Raw genomic sequence first — 18,520 nt, 5'->3', positions numbered from 1 at the left:
CCCTGCTGTAGGACTGCCAACCCCAGGGGTGCGGCAGTGGGGCAGGAGGAGGGTCAGCGGGTGCTTCTGGCAGCAGTTCCCAGTTGGGCTGGGTTACGGGGTCCGTCAGGCCCCGGGGTAATTAAATGGACCTTCTGCAGTGTCACCTGGGGTGCCATGTGCTGGGGCCATGGTATGTCGTGGTCTTCCCTGCAGCCCCTGGGGTGGCACGGGTGACAGAGCTGTGTCTGAGGTGTCGGTGTGGTCAGAAGGAGGGTGACGGGAACATCCACAGTCACGGGTGTCAAGTTTTTCTTATCGATCGAGAGCTTAGGGAGGTTTGTCAGGTTCAGCAGGTAAGGGCCTGATCCTGTGGTTTGGCTTTCAGCGACAGCTCTGTCGCTTGAAGGATCAAATCCTGGACAGCTGCTGTTCAAACTGTTCTTCAGGCTCAGCGCTCTTCGTGCTGGTATAAAATACTCCGTACACGAGGACTGTCCGTCCGTACAGGCATTAACAAAGCAGTGCCCCCTTGCTCATCAGCCCCGATGCCCCAGGTGCTGTAGCCATGTTGTGGTGCTGAATTCAAGCCTAAGGGCAGCTTAGTGCGTTGTGTGTTCCTCGCGATTGACTGGAGCGGCGTTTAGGCAGCCGTGAGACTAACATGAAAAGACAGTAGCGAACCTGGCCTTGGAGCTCTTTTCTCTCTTGTTTCCTTCTCTTGGAACCTGTGTCAGAAAGAGCGGTAAGCCACAAACCAGTAGTTTCCTGAAGTACTCTGGCACTATTGGTGTTCTTGCAAATATCGGTGTATCCGTGTGCACGTGTCCTAGCCTATCCCCAGCAATGTGTGGAAACCTCTGTTAATCCCCAGTAGCATACAGAATGCTGTTGGTTTCTTTCCTTGGTGAGGAAATGATGTTACTGACTGGTGAGTATTTACGTTTCTGGTAATTATTTTAAGTTTTCCAAATTTTTAGGGAATTTAGAAGGTGTCAGCCAAGAGTCTATCCACCTGGCCAGGCCAGTGAGCGCACGGTGTCGTTTCCTTGGGAGGAAGACATTCACAACTGGTGTATTTATTCTTGCTGTTGCTATTTATTTGAAAGTGTGTCGGAGTTCTTGGAGCAGAGCCCTGTTGCTCGGGAGAGGTACAAACAGGTAACTGCAAGACTGTCCCGAGTGCCGTCACCCCGTGGACGGCTTTTGTCTCCAGCAAGTCGGTCACTCTAATAGCCAGGGGAGGTATCACTCCTCTTTTGGAGATGGGTTGGGTCAGCATGTGCCCAGCGTAATAACGATCTCTGGTATTTTCATTTCAACCACGTGAAAAAGGCGACTTCAGACACAGTAGGAAAATCAGTAGCTAACCTCATAACTGGTTGTTTGTTTTTTTTCTCCCCCTTTTGGAGCCAGTTGAAAGGACATCCTCTTATTCCTGTTTGCTTTACCAGGAAGGTTATGAGAAGAGATCCTGCAGCTGACTGACAAGTGATTCCAGCAGAGGGGTGGAGATTAAAAATGTCAAAAATTACTACAGAACTCCTTTTGGAAAGAGCGGTTCCAAGATCTACGAGGCTCCGAAAGATTGAGACGCTGAAGTAAGTGCAGACAGGCCCGTGGAAAATTCCAGCTGAATCCAGCCTGGCCGATCCTTTTTTTTGTCCTCCTTCCCCTAAGCATTTTTACTGAAAAGAGAGAGACGGTTGCAAAGCATGGCGCAGGAGGTGGCATTCTCGATGCGGGGTCGGTGAGCAGCAGTGGAGCTGCATTCACTGGACAGGTTATCAGCGGTTGCCACCCCTCTTCACTCTTTATATTGTATATATGCTGCCACCTTCTTTCTGTAAAACTGCTTAAGGCAAGATCCTGATTTCCTAACCCGAAGATACACTCCCTACCCCAAACACTTCTGTCTTTGCTAGCAATTGCTTAATGTGAATAAAAGAATCTCTTCTGGCCTGGATTTTAGAGGGTTTTAAAAAGATTTTTGGCATTATTTCCCCTCCCTTTTCCTCTCCCTCCATCACTTTCCATCTCCTCTAACTCCAGTTATGTTAGTACCTCAAACATTGCAGAGAGGGAGGGTAAACTGACACGCTTAGAACCAACTAAAAACAGTTTTGTTGCTCAGATCCTTAACAGAGATCATTGAAAATATGTGTCTTTCCAAATGTTGAGCACAGTGGAATTTTGCTATTCCAGAACTGGTCAATCCAAGTGACTCAGCTAGCCAGTTTCTGCCTGGTGCCTTTGCTGGTTTTGTTGCTGATGTAAGAGTTTCGAGTTTCATATGAACTCTTTAAAGTTGTTTCTTTCAGTTTGTCTTGTGCTAAAATAACTGGTTTTAGAGAGAAACACAAAAGTTTATCTGAAGAGTATAGGCTGCAGTAATTTGGGTAACAAAGTGATGTTGAGATGTTTGAAGCAGTGAATTTCTAGAGCGTGTTTTTTTCCATGCAGCTTCCTACCATAATTTTGAAGGGTTATTTTTGAGAAAGTCCATTTGGGCGGAACACTATGTTGAGTTTCTCCCCATAAATGACACAGTAGTCACACTCAGCTTTGCAGCCTGCTGAATTCTGTTCAACCTGTCTTAAATGCTTTGACTGGCTGGTGAGGCTCCTGAGATGACAAGTGAAGGAGAAGTGGTCTTGCTTCCTAATTTTATTTACCTCATTTATTCACACTTCATTTCTATTTAGAAGACTTTTTTTTTTACTAATCATTAGAGATGGAGATTCTGTTTGTTAAAGGAACTCAGGCTCGTGTCCTCAAGGGGTGTTGGCTGTCAGGACTAGCAGCTCCCTTTGGAGCTCAACTAAATGATCTAATCCAATCTAAATGACACTGCCTAGAATATGCAGGTTTCACTTTCTTACCAAGAAGTAGTAATTTTTCTCTACTGCACCACTTCCTCTTTCAGGACAGAATGCTTCTGTTTTGGTGGCAGCCTCGGGATTTTATTAGGTAGATTTCCAGATTTGCCACTGAAAGTTTTTGCAGCAAAATTTCACTGTAAAAGAAATGGAAAAATCACTTTTTTGTGAAGTTCATTCTTTGAAAACAGCCAAATGATTTGGGGACGTACTCTGCACTTGACCTGAACTCAACTTCTAATGCAGAGAGGAAAAGTTTTGAGCCAGATCAGCAAACTGATCCAGTTTGTTGCATCGTGGTGTGAGTGCAAGGGTCAGCATCAGGTGAGGCAGAGGACAGGGCTAGCCCTGGGGAACCACCCTAGTCTCAGGTTGCTGGTTGCGAGACGGTGATTTCTAGAAAATGAGTGAAATAATGGATCTGGTGTGTCCTGTGGACAGGGTAGGCTGATGGTGTGGTGAATAAGTGTCTTGTATTACCAGGGCTTGTTTCGTTGAATTTACATTGCAAAGGAATAAAATACCAAAATTCTTAGAGGTGGTGTAATTTTTTCTACGAACAAGACCTTTTCCCGTGATTCACTGCTCACAGGCAGCTCTGTAACCCATGGAGGGTTTGTCTGGGTTGCAGGTTGATTGTACTGCAAATGCTTTGGTAGACCCGAGTCTCTTGGTGGTGTCTGCTACCTCGGACACAGCATCTTCTCCCTGTGTGTGTGTGCTTGCAGTCCGGAGTGCTGCAGGCCAGAAAAAGCAGGTTTGGTCAGATTTACCTGGTGAGTTGTGCTAGACTGAGAGGTGCCACCAGGTGGGACCTGGTGTCCTCTGAAAGTCAGCACTTGTTTTTCCGATGAACTGCAGATGGTTCATGTTCGTTTTTGGTTTCAGCTTGTCCAAGCTGCAGTTGAAGGCTGGAGACTTGGACCCACGTTTGTTTTCCCGTCTGAGGCATCTGCAGAAACTAGATCTCTCTGATAATTTACTGGACAAATTTCCCGACAGTCTAACCCTGCCTGATCTGCGTGTCCTAAACTGCAACAACAACAAACTGGAAGATGTAACTGCTCTGAAACAGTTCCCTCTGCTCGAGGAGCTAACCTACGAGAACAACGTGTACTTGACGGTGAGTTACCTCCATCCTCACAAGCTAAGCGTTGAATAGAGGGGCAATCAAGCAGCAGTTATGCCTCGTTCTTACATGGTGAGCTCAGGCAGCAGCGTTAGGGCGTCGGAGAAAGCAGCCAGTCATTTTCTGCCCCTTCACCAGTTTGTGCCACTTTTTCCCAGTCTGCAGAAGTGACTTGCCAAAAACCACTCAGATGTTAGAATCTGGGTGTCCTGAACTCCCGATTCCCCAAGAAGCTCTGCTGTCTGTACGAGTTAAGCATCCGAAACTGGAATTTTGCTTGTGTGTTAAACTGGCATCGGCCGCTGTCGCCGTCCCCGGATACTGATTTGCTGTTGCATGCTGGCAGAAGCGTGTGTGTGGCTGCATGGGGAACTGGGCTGGGGAACTGGGCTGACCTGAAACGCGGCTGACCCAGGGAAGCCCTGCAGGCCTTCCTCTGCTCTAGATGCTCCCGCAGAGTTGGAGGATGTGAACAGCCACCCTGCATTGCACTCGGGGCGGAGCAGATGAGGCTGGTTACACCGCCACCACCTCGCGTTGGATGCTAGTACTGCATAATGTGCGAGGCGGGTCTTCTGTCTGCAGTTCAGGATCCCAACTCTTGGGAGAACGTTAATTTACAACTAAAAGGTGATATTCGAGTCGGAAATGCTGAGAAGATTTTGTGAAATGGCTTTTCCTGGCTAACTATGTGCTTCTCATCCTTGGCTGTATTTTAATAAAGGACTAAAGCTAAAGCAAGTACCACCCGTACAGTTTTTGTAACTCTGATGTCTTCTTTTTCTAGCTCAACGATGACTATAAAGTAATGTTTCTTTTGCAAAATCTTCGGCTACTCAATGGCAAGGATATAACCAAACTGGCTAACCACGTGAGGCGTGTCAATAGTCGTAAGCTCACCAGCAAGGTAAGACATGTGATATTTTCTTACTCTCTAAATCAGTTTAATGACAGAGTTGCAAACAAGCATCAAATAGTTCAACAATAATTCTGGTATGATCTGAGCACAGCCCATGTATGGGCCACCTAGTAAATGTCTCACTGCTGCTTTCTCTGGTCAGGGCTTGCATTCGCTCTACCTGTTCTGTGCAGCCAACTTCTGCCCTCAGTTTAAATGACAGGAGCAGGGCCAACGAGGTCTGTGTCTGATCCTCTAGTTTTCCAGGTCACTCTGATCATCATTCAAAACTGGGAGAAGCCTGGTGCTGACCTAACAGCTGCATACACCTCCCCATCTGCTTATGTTACTGTCCTGGCCCCAGGAACGGGCAGCACAAAACCAAGCTCAGCATAATCTTGCTTTTTCCAGCATACACCAGGAACAGGGATTTGTTCTTTCCTCTTCAGCTGTGCCTGTTTGGAACTGTATTCACTTATTTATGTGCACGGTTTAGCTCCTGACAGGTTGGCCCCACAAAGCACGTTGTGATCTGGAGCAAAATTATTGTTCTGTTATGAAAAGAGGGGGGTTTTTTGTGCAATGCTGCTCTTACCATTTGTATTCTGGTTAGCTGATCTCGTTAATTCCTTCTGAGTAGCTGTGGTGGAGAGATCAGATAGTGAAGACTGGGATGGGTTATTGTGCTAAATGTTAGCTGTGTAATACCTTGTACCTTGGAGTATCTTGGTGAGGGCTGCTCAGCCTCTTGTCCTGCAGGCAACTGGGCTTGGTGTCGGCTGTTTAACGAAACACCAGACGCTCCCCTGTGCTGGTATCTGTGCCTCGGGTACCTTTCCCTGATGGTATTGCTTCGTACCTGGCTGCCCTGTTCTTACTGCTGTGTCTAAAATGTAGAATGTCTGTTGTGTCCAAATGCTCGTGGATGCGTTACTACCCACCAGAAACTCTCAGATGGGAAACTGTGCTGGGAGGTGAGCACCTGCACGGTTGTGCCTGTAGTTCAGAAGCCTTTTGGAGTCGAGGTACCTTTATAAATGGGTATGGCGTGTGCACCAGTCCCACGCACGCACTTGAACTACAAGAAAACCCAGATACCCCTGTTACCCCGTGCCTGTTATAATACAGGTACTCCCTGTTAGTAGGGCACAGCATAAGACTCCTTAAGACCATTTGCCATGGATCCAGGAGGCATGAAATCAGGTTCATGTTGATGGTGTCTGCTTAGCCACACTCATTTCAGCTTGGTTCAGAGGAATGGAATTCAGTTTCTTGTTAGCTGAAGTCGTGGTTTGAACACTAATAGGTGGAAGCAGTGCTGTCATGTAGCTAGCAAGTCCTCAGGGTTGGTGACTTCTTAAATGCTTTCACAAGTACACTCGTGCTTTTCTGCTCTGGTTTTCTGTGGTATTCTGCTGAATAAACTCAGTCTTTCTGCCTAGGTTACTGCTCACTGGGAGAAATTCTTCCGTGACCAACTTCCTGAGAAATACACAGCTGAGCAAGTGAAGTCTGTCAAGAAAAAGTTCCTGAAGTCGGTGCAAACCAATGTAGTATATGGACCCAGCTCACTCAGTGAATTCACCCGCTGGCGGGTAGGTTATGTTTCACTTACCCTTCTGTTCTTCAGGCGAGGACTCTGCAGCCTGATTCTGAACAGGTTGGATTCAAATGCTCTGTGCATTTGGCTTCAGGGTGTCAGGGCTGTTGCAGACAGGTGGTATCACTTTTCCTGGGGTTTTTTCACTGCTTTGTTAAACAGTTACAGAAGCACTAGGACTAAATTGCAATGACTGTCATTAAACATTGGTTTTTGCTTCATAAGTAATAATGATACTTGTACTAATTAACGAGACGGCAGTATCCTTAGTACTTAATTATTTGCAAATAACTCTAATGGCAACCTTTAGTCTTGATGGAAGCCGTATGAAAGGAGAAAAGATAATGACAGAACTGTAGTTACTCCCATTGGGGAAAGATACCGTTTAGTTTGTGACATACCTTTTAATTGTCTGCACATACATACAAATGAGGCTTCCATCTCTCCTTTGTCTTGTTTCACTGCTGTGCTGCTGTTTTCACAAATGTGTACCCATGCCAAAGCGAAGTTCTTGGGCCATGGAATGTCAGCAGAGGACTTGGCCTGCCGGGCTGTCAGCTGAGGACTCCTCCATCCCTTGTGAAATTCACATGGAATAGTGGAAGCAGATTCTAAAAACTCAGCCAAGCAGCTCTTGTCGTTCATTATGCATCAGAGTTTGACTGCTGTTGGTTTCTGTTTGTTTGGGTTGTTTTTACATATCCACATATTTGCTTCTAAGGTGAAAATGATTGCAGAAGAGTTCCTGGCATACTCGCTGGGGCTGGAGTTAAACACAGATTCTGAACCAGAGGAAAAGATGGACGAGAACGAGGAAGAAAGTACAGAAAGCCCCAAGGAAACTGCAGAGGACGTGGGTCAGGTGGGTGATTTTTCCACTAACATTAACAGCGTCCTTTTTACTGCTTACGAATCCAGTAGCACTTGCCAGTTTGCATTTGTGACCCTTCACTAACCGCAGGGACTGCCTCAGGCTCCAGCCTGTATTCAGAAGCTGAGGCTTGTTCTTTACGGCCAGATCGAAGGTTTCCCAGCAGTGTGAAGGCTGAGCTGCTTTCCAAGAGGAAAGAGCTTCCATTCTCGTGGGAGACCCAAAAGATTTCATGAGGATGGCCCTACTGACTCCACCCCTCCTTTGAGGAAGGGGTGTTTTTAATGAGAGAACTGGGCTGCGGCGTGGCCAGGCCGTGACAGTGCCTGCCTCCTTTGAAAGGGCTGCAGCCTGAACCCCCGCGGTCCGTGGGCTGGATTTGGTTTTCCACATCGTATGTAAATCGCAAGTAAGTGGGACAAGGGAAGGGACATGAAAATGAGGCTGGCTGTGTGATTTTCGTTAGCTTCTGCCTCTAGGAGCTCTGCAGCTCTGGGCTGCCTGATTAGTGGAACGCAGGCTGTAACTGTAGGAGGGTACTTGCATTTGAATAATTAATATCTCTGACTTACGAATCATCTGCACACCTCAGGGAGGCTAGAAACAGTAACTGACAACATGCCTTCTAGGTCACAGTAACACCCAGCAAGAGGAAAAGAAATAATTCAAAACAAGGCTCTGGAAACAAGAGGTCCAAGTCCCAGGCAAACACTGAGAAGGCTGTAGTTAAACCCCGAAAGTCCAGTCATGTGCAGGATGACCCAGCTCCTGATAAACCAAGATCATCGACCCAGCCAGCCAAAGAGGCAACCCCAGAGCAGGGAGCTGACGGGACACCTAAGAATGGAGAGCAGTTTCCCAAGGGGCAAAGCAACAGAAGATCCAACCAGCTGACGGGGGAACAGAAAAGCCAGGAGCAGAACAATGGAGTTGTTAACTTGAACCCGGTGAAGAACTCCAAGGGCAAGGTAGGGTCATCAGCCCCCTTGGGACTGGCTTTCGGTCTCTTGGTTTACTGGGAGGAGCCGCATTCAGATCTCATCAGAGCTCTACACAGCTTGGAGCTCGTAATGGGCCAGATATATTGTGAGTTACGGTTTTTGTTCTGGTTTTTTTTTTGTTTGTTGTTGTTTCAAATCTCTCAGAGGCGTCAGGGAAGGCCCCCCATGGAGACAGTGAGTCCTCTGCAGGGGATGGATGGACCAGCGCTCTGAGGTGGTGCACTTAAAGCCTGTTCTTAGAAATGGGACTGGCATGACTTGCTCTCAAGTCGAACTGGTGGCTGCATGGGGAAAGGTGTTTCCCCCTCAGCTCAGCCCGTGGGGCTCTAAAAGGTCTTTTCACATTTCTCTGCAGCAGGAAGCGGGGTTCACTGCTGGGGTCTGCTGGGCACATCTTTTCTAAACCATTGCCTGCTGGTTTAGGAGTCATTGGTGGCACCTCAGTCTCTCCTGTTCTCTGTGGCACAGAAGGGCTGAAAAATACTCCAGTTTAACTCAGATTGCTGTGTTCAGTAGAGGGTTCTGTCAAGGCAATCACAGGCAAACCGCTGTCAGGGGAATGAATTTTCTAAATGTGGATGGTTTGTTGTAGGAGGATGTCAGTGCAGAGCCATTGCATTTTCTTCAGTGTCACAGTAAAGGCAACAGCCGTGAGGATTTTAAAACGCAGCTCTGGTCCTGTGTCTTCGAGCCATTGCTAGACTGTGGAGCCAGGAAAGGTGAGCTCTTAAAGAGGTTTGCAGGATTCCCAGAACCACCCGGCTCTGGAATCCCAGCAGACTCCATGTGTTAGACCCCTGCTCCTTCAAGCTGTAGTCTCCACTGTCAGGAAGAGACTTGCTTACATACTTCTTGGATTTTGAAAACAGGAGACTGGGACAGCACCAGGCAGTGATAAGCTGCAGTCTTCATGTGTTATCAGCAAACCTGGGAATTTCTCACCTATCCTTTCCATCTTTCAGATCCCATTGTGAGCTCCTCCAGAACCATGGCGACATGTGGAGGGGAATCGGTCTGTCTGATTGATTGTGAGACAGGGACGGTGCTGAAAAAGTATAAGGTGGCCACAGAGGTAGGCTGCAAGTGGGAAGGGTAAGCGCTGAATGCAAATACCGTAATCTGTTACAATTACATATGGGTGTACATATTACAAAGAGTTCTGAAGGGGTTTCAAGCATTAGCACACCAGGTCTTAAAAGGATGAAGATAGATAGTGAACAGTTCTTGCTTATCCTTTCAGCCCAGTTTGGTTTGGGGGGTTTATTAGTTTAAAAGATGAGTCTGCCTCTCTCCTTCTCACACGGGCCTACATACGTGTATCCAGGCTGCTTGACGGCGTAGAGGATCAAACGTCCTGTTTTGATAGTTCTGGGGGGTTCTGCTGAGGGTTGTCCTGAGAGTCCATGGCCTGGTGCGAACAGTCGTGTCGTTCATCTGGATAGCTCTTGTGATAGTTGTCTTATCTCGGAGCCAACAGCCATCCTCCCGGCTGTTCTCTTTCACACTATCCCTGGTTTCTTTCCATCCTAGGAGTTTTTCAGTGTTGCATGGACAACCCTCACAATGGCAATCAGCGACAGTCGGAAAAAATCCCATAACGTCTTGGCGGCTGCTGGGAGGAGAGGGATCGTCAAACTGATTCATGTGGCGGCTGACTTCTGCTACGGAGAGATAAAGGCTCATAAAAAGCCCATTGCTACCATCTGCTTCAGCCCAACTCGAGAAACTCACCTCTTCAGTAAGTCTCTGGTTCAGAATCTCCTTAGCTTTTGTACCTACTGTAGAAAAGGCTGGGCTTCCTCAACGAGGGGCGTTGTCACCAGCGCGGGCGGGTGTGGGTAGGGACCACCCGCACGTACAAAAAGCACGGGCAGACGTTATGGAGAGAGGGTTGTTAGTCTCCTATGGCAGTAGCCTACAGAAGGTACAGATTGTTCCAGCCACAGAGCCTGCCTCTTCAGCTGAGGTGCAGCAGCTCCTGTTTCTCTCCCGGTAGCGCTCAGGGTGGCTGTCGCGCACCCAAGCCCAGCAGTGGCTCTGTTCTGCAGGGAGGAGCAAGAAGAATGCTCGCCAGGGCGGGCTGCTGGGGGCCGGGCAGCGGGCAGGCCTTCACCACGCGTGCCAGCAGGGCTCAGGCAGCAGATCATGGGCTGCTGGATTCCTGTTTTTTTTTTTTTCCAACGAGCAAAACTATGCGCTTAATTGCTTTTGAATAAACAAAAAATTGCTTTGAGTTCTGGGCCTCATCCGAAATTTTTATTCAGGTCCCAGTGTAGAAGAGAGCTTTGCCACGGTAGGGCCCACAGAGGCTGAGGCTTAATGACTGGTAGGAAATGAACCATCATATTACCCATTGTCAGGCCTGTAAAGTAAGCTGTTACAGAGCTACCCAGACCACACCTGCACCCCACAGCGCATTGTTTGTCTTGCCTGCCATGACCCACGTCCTGGAGTGGTTAGAGTGCTTCATGAACCATTAAAAGTGGAATTTTTGTTAAATGTGGGTATCTGTAATGGGTACTTTTCAAGCAGCAGCTCAGGAGTGCAAAAAGCAGAAGCCTAGAGGGATAAGGACATTGATAGCACACCCATATAACGGCATGGACAGCAAGGCTCATTGTATTGCGTAGAAAAATGTATAGTCAGAGGCTTTGCATGCCTGTTTGGGGACTGGACACTAACCCATCCCAGTTCGAGGGATGCCAGTGGAGTAGGAGCCAGATTACGCTGAGCAATCCTCATTCCTGCTATCAGTGTATCAGCTTGGTGACAAAGGCATCAAGTATCCGTCACCCTTCCCATCAGTGCCTCCCCTTCCCAACGGGAGCTGCTGCGGCTGAGAACACCGTAAGCCGTGGCTAAATAAAGGGGGAGCTGCCTGAGGGTAGAGGTTGGAACCCGTGTTTTAGATTCCACTAGAACCCACGGCCAGAAACATGAGCCCAAAGGGGCACCAGTTAATGACCTTGGGAAGCTACAACTTAGTCATGGACACCAGGAAACAAACCTTCCTTTATCTGCTCCTCTTAGAGCCCAGGATAAGAATGCAAATTACTGACCATGCATGTTTGACAGTGTCTGTGGTGTCGGGCCAGGAGCCTCGGTGACTGCTGCTGTGCTGTAATGAGCTCTCTGATGCCACAGGCTTAGAGTGTTACAGCCTGTGACACAGGTAGAATTACCAGCTAGCACGAGAAGAGCCAGATGAGCAGCGGTGTCACTACCTGCTTCTCTTCTGTGTCCCACAGCTGCATCCTATGACAAGCGAATTGCACTCTGGGATATTGGGATTCCAGACTGTGACTACAATTTCAAAACAAGGTAAAGGTTCAAAAACCAGATGTGGCCAGTCCAGGAGCCTGTAACTGTCACATCACAGCACCACCTAACTGCTAGTTCTCTTTTTTGTTTCTTTTTTTTAGCCAGCTGCTGGTGCTGGAAGTGATCTCTGTTCCTTTACGGATTGCCCTGGTCCCCACCCACCCAGATCAGTACCTGCTGGCTGGCTGTGAAGGTGGCTGCTTTGCCTGGAATATAAAACTGGATAAGGAACAAAAAAGCAGGTGAGAACCAAAAGTTGGGGACATGCATTTGTTTTCCATAACAAGAAGAGTGAGCCCTAGCGAAGCCTTTATTTCTAACCAAGGAGGCTGAGCAAGAAAAGCAGCGTGTCCTTCCAAACCTCAAGTATACTCTCTTTCCCATGGTGGCAAGAAAAAATACTAGCCTAATGCTAAATGCTAAAGCCCTGAGCTTGCAGTGACTTTCCAGTCTACAAGTGTTGCAGGCTGCTTTGCAGGAAGGCTGATGTGAGTGCAGTACAATACCCTGAAACTCAAGGGGTGTATCAGCTGGACGTAGCATAAGGGAGTGTCAGTTCTTGGATCGAGTTCCAGTCTCCCAGCGAGGCTCACCCTGCTTCTGGTACGTGAGGTTACCTGGGAAACTGGCACTTTGTGGGAGCTCAGAAGAAAATGACAAGAAGGCAGCAAGTTAAGTCCTGCCCTGCTGCCATACGCTAATCCTGATGCCTCCAACACCAGATGAAGTAAAACAGCAGACTCTTAAGCAAACAGGCTTCTGCTAGATTAATAAACCCAGGTGGCTGAAAGCACAAGTTCAAGTGGGAATTCATCTACGTTTGGCAAGAGGCTTAGTAACACCTGAATTTCCGCCTGGGTTCTGTACCCGAGTGCCCTGCCACTGCTGCCGGTTCAGGGCTTGACTCATTTCACCCTTCCCCCTGCTCTAGGCCTTTTGAAGTCCTATTCCAGTTTCCTGGTGAGGATGGAGGTATGACAACATCTCACAGGGTTGACGGGTTGGCTTTCCTGAACGATGATGTTGTTGGTGAGTACAAGCACAATAGCCCAATCCAGAAAAATGGTCAGGCACCTCAGCACGTGGCAGGCTGAAGCCAGCACGGCGAGCAGAGGCACTCTTCTTTAGATTTTTGGGGGCTATACAGAATGGAGTGGTCTCCCAGAGTCACTTATCTTTCCCTAAATGCGGGCGAGAGGTGCAAACCCATGCCTGAGCAGGACTGGAAATCAGACGGACCTGTCCCCAAGAGCATGCTTGGCCGAGTGTTGCTGAAGTGGAAGGGAGGAGAGGTCCTTTCTGCCCAAGAACTGGTGGCAGCAGTATTATTTTGGAGGGGAATCGGGAGTTCCCACATCTGGGAGAGTGCTTAAAGCATGGGCTGGGTCTTTCTGAATAGCTTATGCTCATTCTGCAGTTGAGGAACGCAAGCACGGGGCTGAAAAATCCCTCTGCACCTCCAATTATCCTGAAATAAGGTAAAGGAGGTAGAAACAGTTGCTGCTGGTACCAGGTCCCACATCTTAGAAGCCACCTTCTGGATGGCCCACCTTCACCAGAGGCCCTTCACTTCCCAGCAGCTGACACAGCCTCTCCCGTCTTTCTTTCCCAGTTTCCAAGAGCTCTAAACCAGGATGCATCTACTTGTGGAGCTGGAGTCGGTCTTTTGACTCGAAAGGGAAAGGATGCCAGCGGACGGTCTCTGCGGTTATTCTGGCCGAGCTGGAGTGGTCCACCACAGACCTGTCCTACCTGACGCTCAGCACCTGCCCAGGTAGGCAGCACCCTGCCTCGGGGCCGCCTGGGGCAAGGCTGCCTCGGAACGGTTGTGCCTGCCCCCCCTTTTGCCCGTCAGGAGAGCCCCTAGTTGGAGGCAGAGGCCTGGACTTCAGGCCGCAGCAGTGAGAGCGTGTCTGGCCTCACTGCCCTGGGCAGCGACAGCCCAGCACCGCCTGTGTGTAAATGAGGCGATAGAGACATCACCACAGCCACCCGGGGGGCAGCTGCCTTTTAAGACTGACAGGGACTAGACAAACCTCGTGTGGTTACCACTTTCCAACACCTAAAGAGCTCAGAAGAAATCCCAAACCATCACTAGCTTTTCCCTGCTGGAGTAAGACAGCTGATTTATCTTTCAATGAATTTACTGTTTGCAGAGCAAGGCAGATTCATGGTTTTGTGCTGGAAACATAATTTTGCTGAAATATGACATCCTCGCGCACTGTCTGGAGCTCAGGTTTAGAGAGGAGCGGATTCCCCATTCCACACCCGTTTTCCAGCTGCTTCTTTTGGTCTTACAGCAAAAGATTACGTGTTCTGCGGTGACGAGAAGGGAAGCGTGTGGATGTACAACCTCTCCAACTACACCACAGCCTGGAGCTCTGCCAAGGGAAAGCGCTCGGACAAGAGGATCCCTCCCACACAGGTAAGTCTCGTTCACCCCTGGGGCTGAGCTGGGCCTCCCCTCCAGCCCCGTGCAGCTGGCCCGACCCTCCCGAGCAGATTTACCCCAGAACACACCCCGTGTTTTCTCTGCCTAACGCTCCCAAGCGTGACCAAGGCCACCTTTCAAATCTTACACAAACACAACTGTGGCAGCAAGTAGGAGCTGCAAAGCGAGCCTGTTCGCTCCTGCGTCCTGCAGCGTGGCCACTTCTCCTAGCAGGAGGGCCCTTGGTAAAAAAAAAAATCACTGGTTAAACTGGAGAGCCTGACAACACAAGCCTACAGAGCCCTTTCCCTGACGGGCCAAGGGTGGCTGGTCCCCGGCAGAGCTGCATGCAGGGACGGGCTCACTGCTGCCATCTGCTCCTGCCACCCTTTTTTTGGTTTTTTCTTTTCTTTTTTGCTTGGCATTCCCCTGGCCTCCAGAGAGAGCCCTCTTGGGGGCACTCCCCGGCCCCTTGCATGGTGAAGGCAGGCACAACTCAAGGCCCTTGCTCCAGAGCGAGGTGTTGCGCTGTCATTCTCCTTGGGCACGACACGACCTCGTACTCTGTAAGCTCTTGGGGAGCATCTTGCCCCCGCCCGCAGGCAGCTCCAGCTGCTTTCACTTCCTCCTCCTGACCAAGGCCCCCTGTGTGGAGCGCAGGAGTGTCACCAAGTGGCACCACCTCCCTCAGGCAGGGGAAGAAGCTTTTCTTCAGCTCCCCCAGGGCGGCAGGGAAGCGGATTGCACAGAACCCCGATCATCAATCCAGGCCTTGCAGCCAGTCGTGTCCTCCCAGCCCCAGACACACACAGACACACACAGACACACACAGACACACACAGACACACACAGACACACACAGACACACACAGACACACACAGACACACACAGACACACACAGACACACACAGACACACACAGACACACACAGACACACACCCCCCCCCTGCTCCTTTCCCACCCAAACTCTCTTCCTCTCCTAGATTCTCAAGTGGCCAGAGCTTCGAGCGAATGGGGAGCAGCTGTCTGAAGTCCTAATAAACAATGTAGTATCAGACCCTGCTTTTACTTACCTTGTTGTTCTAACTAGTGTGAACGTAACAGCCATCTGGAAGAAGTCATAGTTCCTTGTAAGAGTTTCATTCACGTGCTTTGAAATAGTGCAGTATTAGTGACTGTTACCTGTGTACCCTGGCGTTTTCTAGACCAGCTATTCCATGCAAGAGAAAAAAAAAAGGTAAGAGTTTATTGAAGTCATCGAGTCATTGTAAACATCCGGTTTCTTTTACTGTAAGTTTTCACAATTTGTGTGTTTGTTTTATAGAAATGACACTTAATAAAACAAAATACCAGTTCAGCTGGCAGTGCCTTGACTTTCTGAAAAGGGAAAGCAGAGGGTTCAGCTACTGCTGCCATTCAGCAGCTTCTCCTTCTGGAAGAACTCGCCAACAGCCCCGTACAAATATCTGCCTTAAGGCTCCAGTTAGAAAAGCCGCAATCACAGGGATGACTCATCCACCCAGTCAAACACATGGTTGTCCTCTTGGCAAAGGACCTGTCTGGTATTAAAAAAAAAAAAATAATCTCAAAATATTGCTGCTGCTGTCAAAAATTAAACCTAAGTAGGTCAAGGGGGAAAATATTTGCCAGGAATGGAAGTTTCAAGATGGCATTCAACTAACAGACACCTCATTCTGCCACAGAAGGACAGGCCCCTCCACGCGGTGACTTTACTCGATTCCTTCTTGTTTGTCTTTGATGGCGACCTGTAAAACACAAGAACACAGACAGGAGCTGGTACTGAGGGGAGGAGATTAGTTTAAGCGTTCATAACAGTCTTCTGTGAAACACAAGGAGAGCCACAAACCATCGGGGCGATCTCTACACCATCCAGAAAACTAATACTGAAATTACAAATCAAAACATTTTTACAAAACTGGTGCCCTGGTCCCTTTTACCAGCACATCAGAGAACACTACAGGGGCTGTCCTGGCCATCGCCCCCCAGTTTTGTCTCTGAATAACCTTCCAGGCAGATCAAGTTTCAAAAATGAGGGGCTTCACAAATACAATTGCACAGCTGAGCAGAAATAATGGGATTGCTCAAAAAAACCTGCTGTTTCAGAGTTTTGGCAAGAGAAGTAAACAAAAAAAAACCAAAAAACCCAAAAAAAACAACAACTAAACACACTTGAAAGAATAGAAACTTGTTTTCTACACCACCACGACCGTGAGAAAGCCTGTGCTGGCCAGCTGGGCATCCCAGAGCACCCCCTGACCCTGGCCAGGCACACAACCAGCCCTCCAGAGCAGCCCGGCTGCACCGTGCCTTGCCGGGGCCGAGGGACACGATGCTTTACTGCCTTCATTGACCCAAAGCAGCAGCTCTAAGAGATCCCAGCCCCTCCCTTGGCTTCACTTTTAACTGGAAGAAGCCCCAACACTTTAAAGGACCTTACCCTGAACCGCTCCTCCAGGAGGGAGAGCTCGCTGATCAGATCCGTGATGGCGTTGGTGAAAGCTTCCTGGGGGCTATAATCTGGGGTGGTTTGGACCCGGATGATAATTTTGTGTTCCAGTGGGTGCGGGACCTTGTACCCCGCAAATAACACCTGGGGGTCCTTCAGTAACTGCCTGGAAGGGAAAAGCAGCCGTCAACACCCATGCAGCCCAGCTGCAAGTGCTTTTTTATATTAAAAACCCCCAAATAATTACAAGGCCACATTTCTGATGGGCTTTCCCAACACCCTTTCCCACAGGGCGTTACGAATGTGCTTGGGGAGCCTATTCCCTCACTTCTAAAGGCAAAAATGGCTTTGGTGAATCCGAGAAAACTCACTAAGAACTCAAGTGTTATCCAGCAGGGATTCTTTACTGCAGCGCCGGGCAGCACGGGGGATGGCTCCTTCCATCCCTGCGCGCCGAAGCGTTAGGATTCTTGCCTTATATTTACAGCTTTCATGTTTATTCATTACATTTCTGAGAAAAGGCTGGGGTTTATTCTAATTATTTCCAGGAATTCATTAACATAAGTTCCTCCCATAGTTCTGCCTCAGTCCGCCCAAGTTACGCCCCCATCGGGGGTCCTTGGTGGTCATTGGGGATGAAGGTCCAAGTCTTCCTCAGGGTTGAACTTTTGAACTTGTCCTGTGGCGCATGCCCTGAACTGTCCTGGGTCTTTTCCAATTCACAGAACCAGCTCTTGCTCGCTGCCCTCCCTGTCTCTCCTGCTCAGGCCTTTGTGTTCCTTGAGCCCCATGGTGTGACTGGAGGATTCCACCGGGTGTCCTGCGCTTGGCGGATTCTGCTTCATTCTTATCTTTAAAGTGTTAGTTAGTCAGCAATGGATCTGTGCCTAAGGGTTAGTACAAATCGGCCTCCCTCCCTATCTCCAAAGGCTGGTCAGCAGTTCTTTCCTAAAAATCTACTTTTCTAAAAGCCAGCTTTCTAAAGTCTAGTTAGCCATTCTGTATTACATTGGCCTGAGAACACCACAGCGTGACTAAACTTTCGGGGCGGGGGGGAAGCCTCAAACCCACCCCCAAATCCGCCCCCCTCGCGCTCAGCTCACGACTTGATGATGTTCCCCAGCGTGTGGTCCTCCTTGTTGATGGTGAACAGGCAGGCGTTGGGCACCTTCGTGTCCTTGTTGATGGTGATCCTGAGAGGACACGGGCCGTTAGCGGAGCGGCCTTCCCTGCCCCCCCCCCCAGCTCGACCGGGGAAGCCCCGGGGGGGTTGGGGGGGAGGCCCGGGCTCCCCCCTCCCCAGCCCCCCGCGGCCCAACGAAGGCCTTTTCCCCCCCGCCCCGCCGCTCACTTCTTCTCGCCCTCGAAGAGGAGGAAGGACTCGAAGGCCGGAGGCGCGTTCATCCCGCCGCCGCCACAGCGCCCGCCGCCTCACTTCCGGCGCCCGCCGCCTCACTTCCGGCGCCCGCCGCCTCACTTCCGGCGCCCGCCGCCTCACTTCCGGCGCCCGCCGCCGACAGCTGCCCCCCCCCCCCCCCGGCGGGCGGGCGGGCTCGGCGCAGGCTCGCCCGCTCCTCCCGGGATGACGTCACCGTCGGTGACACCAGGACGGGGGGGGGGGGGGGGGGGGAACCGGGGCTGCCGATGATGTCGTGGGTGATGCCATGAGGAGCAGCACCGCCACCGGTGACGCGGCCACCGGGGCTGCCCGTGATGTCCCCGGGGGGGGGGGAGGGGACACAAAGCCGTCGGTGGTTCCGTGCCGTGCTGGTGCCACCAAGGATAGCACCTGCAGGGCCACCCGTGACGCCATCAGTGATGCCACGAGGACACCAACACCAGTGACGCCATCGGCGACGCCCCCCCCCCCAGCAGAACCGCCAGCGATGCCACCCCCCGCGGCCACCAGAAGTGGCATCACCAGTGCCAGCGGTGACATCACC

The 18,520-nt window shown here is 50.0% G+C and overlaps 2 protein-coding genes across 4 annotated transcripts; one reads left to right on the top strand and one right to left on the bottom strand.

Moving 5' to 3' along the window:
- Positions 1-1,039: 1,039 nt before the first annotated feature.
- On the top strand, positions 1,040-15,467 carry LRWD1 (leucine rich repeats and WD repeat domain containing 1). Its single transcript, XM_009954160.2, has 15 exons — positions 1,040-1,580; positions 3,747-3,981; positions 4,775-4,894; positions 6,328-6,480; positions 7,207-7,347; positions 7,986-8,324; positions 8,950-9,076; positions 9,320-9,429; positions 9,888-10,095; positions 11,606-11,678; positions 11,780-11,920; positions 12,610-12,707; positions 13,291-13,452; positions 13,979-14,103; positions 15,094-15,467. Exons 1-15 carry the CDS (start codon positions 1,501-1,503, stop codon positions 15,232-15,234), a joined length of 2,253 nt encoding a protein of 750 aa, XP_009952462.2. The 5' UTR covers positions 1,040-1,500; the 3' UTR covers positions 15,235-15,467.
- Positions 15,337-18,033, bottom strand: POLR2J (RNA polymerase II subunit J). Of its 3 annotated transcripts, none has more exons than XM_086475465.1 (5): positions 17,929-18,033; positions 17,681-17,770; positions 16,569-16,743; positions 15,793-15,876; positions 15,337-15,669 (listed from the first exon to the last, which is right to left on the bottom strand). In XM_086475465.1, exons 1-4 carry the CDS (start codon positions 17,979-17,981, stop codon positions 15,841-15,843), a joined length of 354 nt encoding a protein of 117 aa, XP_086331591.1. In that variant the 5' UTR covers positions 17,982-18,033; the 3' UTR covers positions 15,337-15,669; positions 15,793-15,840. The 3 variants fall into 3 exon arrangements, with proteins under 3 accessions (XP_086331591.1, XP_086331590.1, XP_086331592.1); XM_086475464.1 differs by having other exon boundaries at positions 15,799-15,876; XM_086475466.1 differs by lacking the exon at positions 17,681-17,770 and having other exon boundaries at positions 15,799-15,876.
- Between the last annotated feature and the right edge of the window lie 487 nt (positions 18,034-18,520).

This window comes from Leptosomus discolor, chromosome 18 (genome assembly GCF_034619465.1).
Source record: "Leptosomus discolor isolate bLepDis1 chromosome 18, bLepDis1.hap2, whole genome shotgun sequence".
Classification (NCBI taxonomy): domain Eukaryota; kingdom Metazoa; phylum Chordata; class Aves; order Leptosomiformes; family Leptosomidae; genus Leptosomus; species Leptosomus discolor.
Note: the sequence above shows the minus strand (reverse complement) of the source record. Positions and strands in the feature narration are given on the sequence as shown.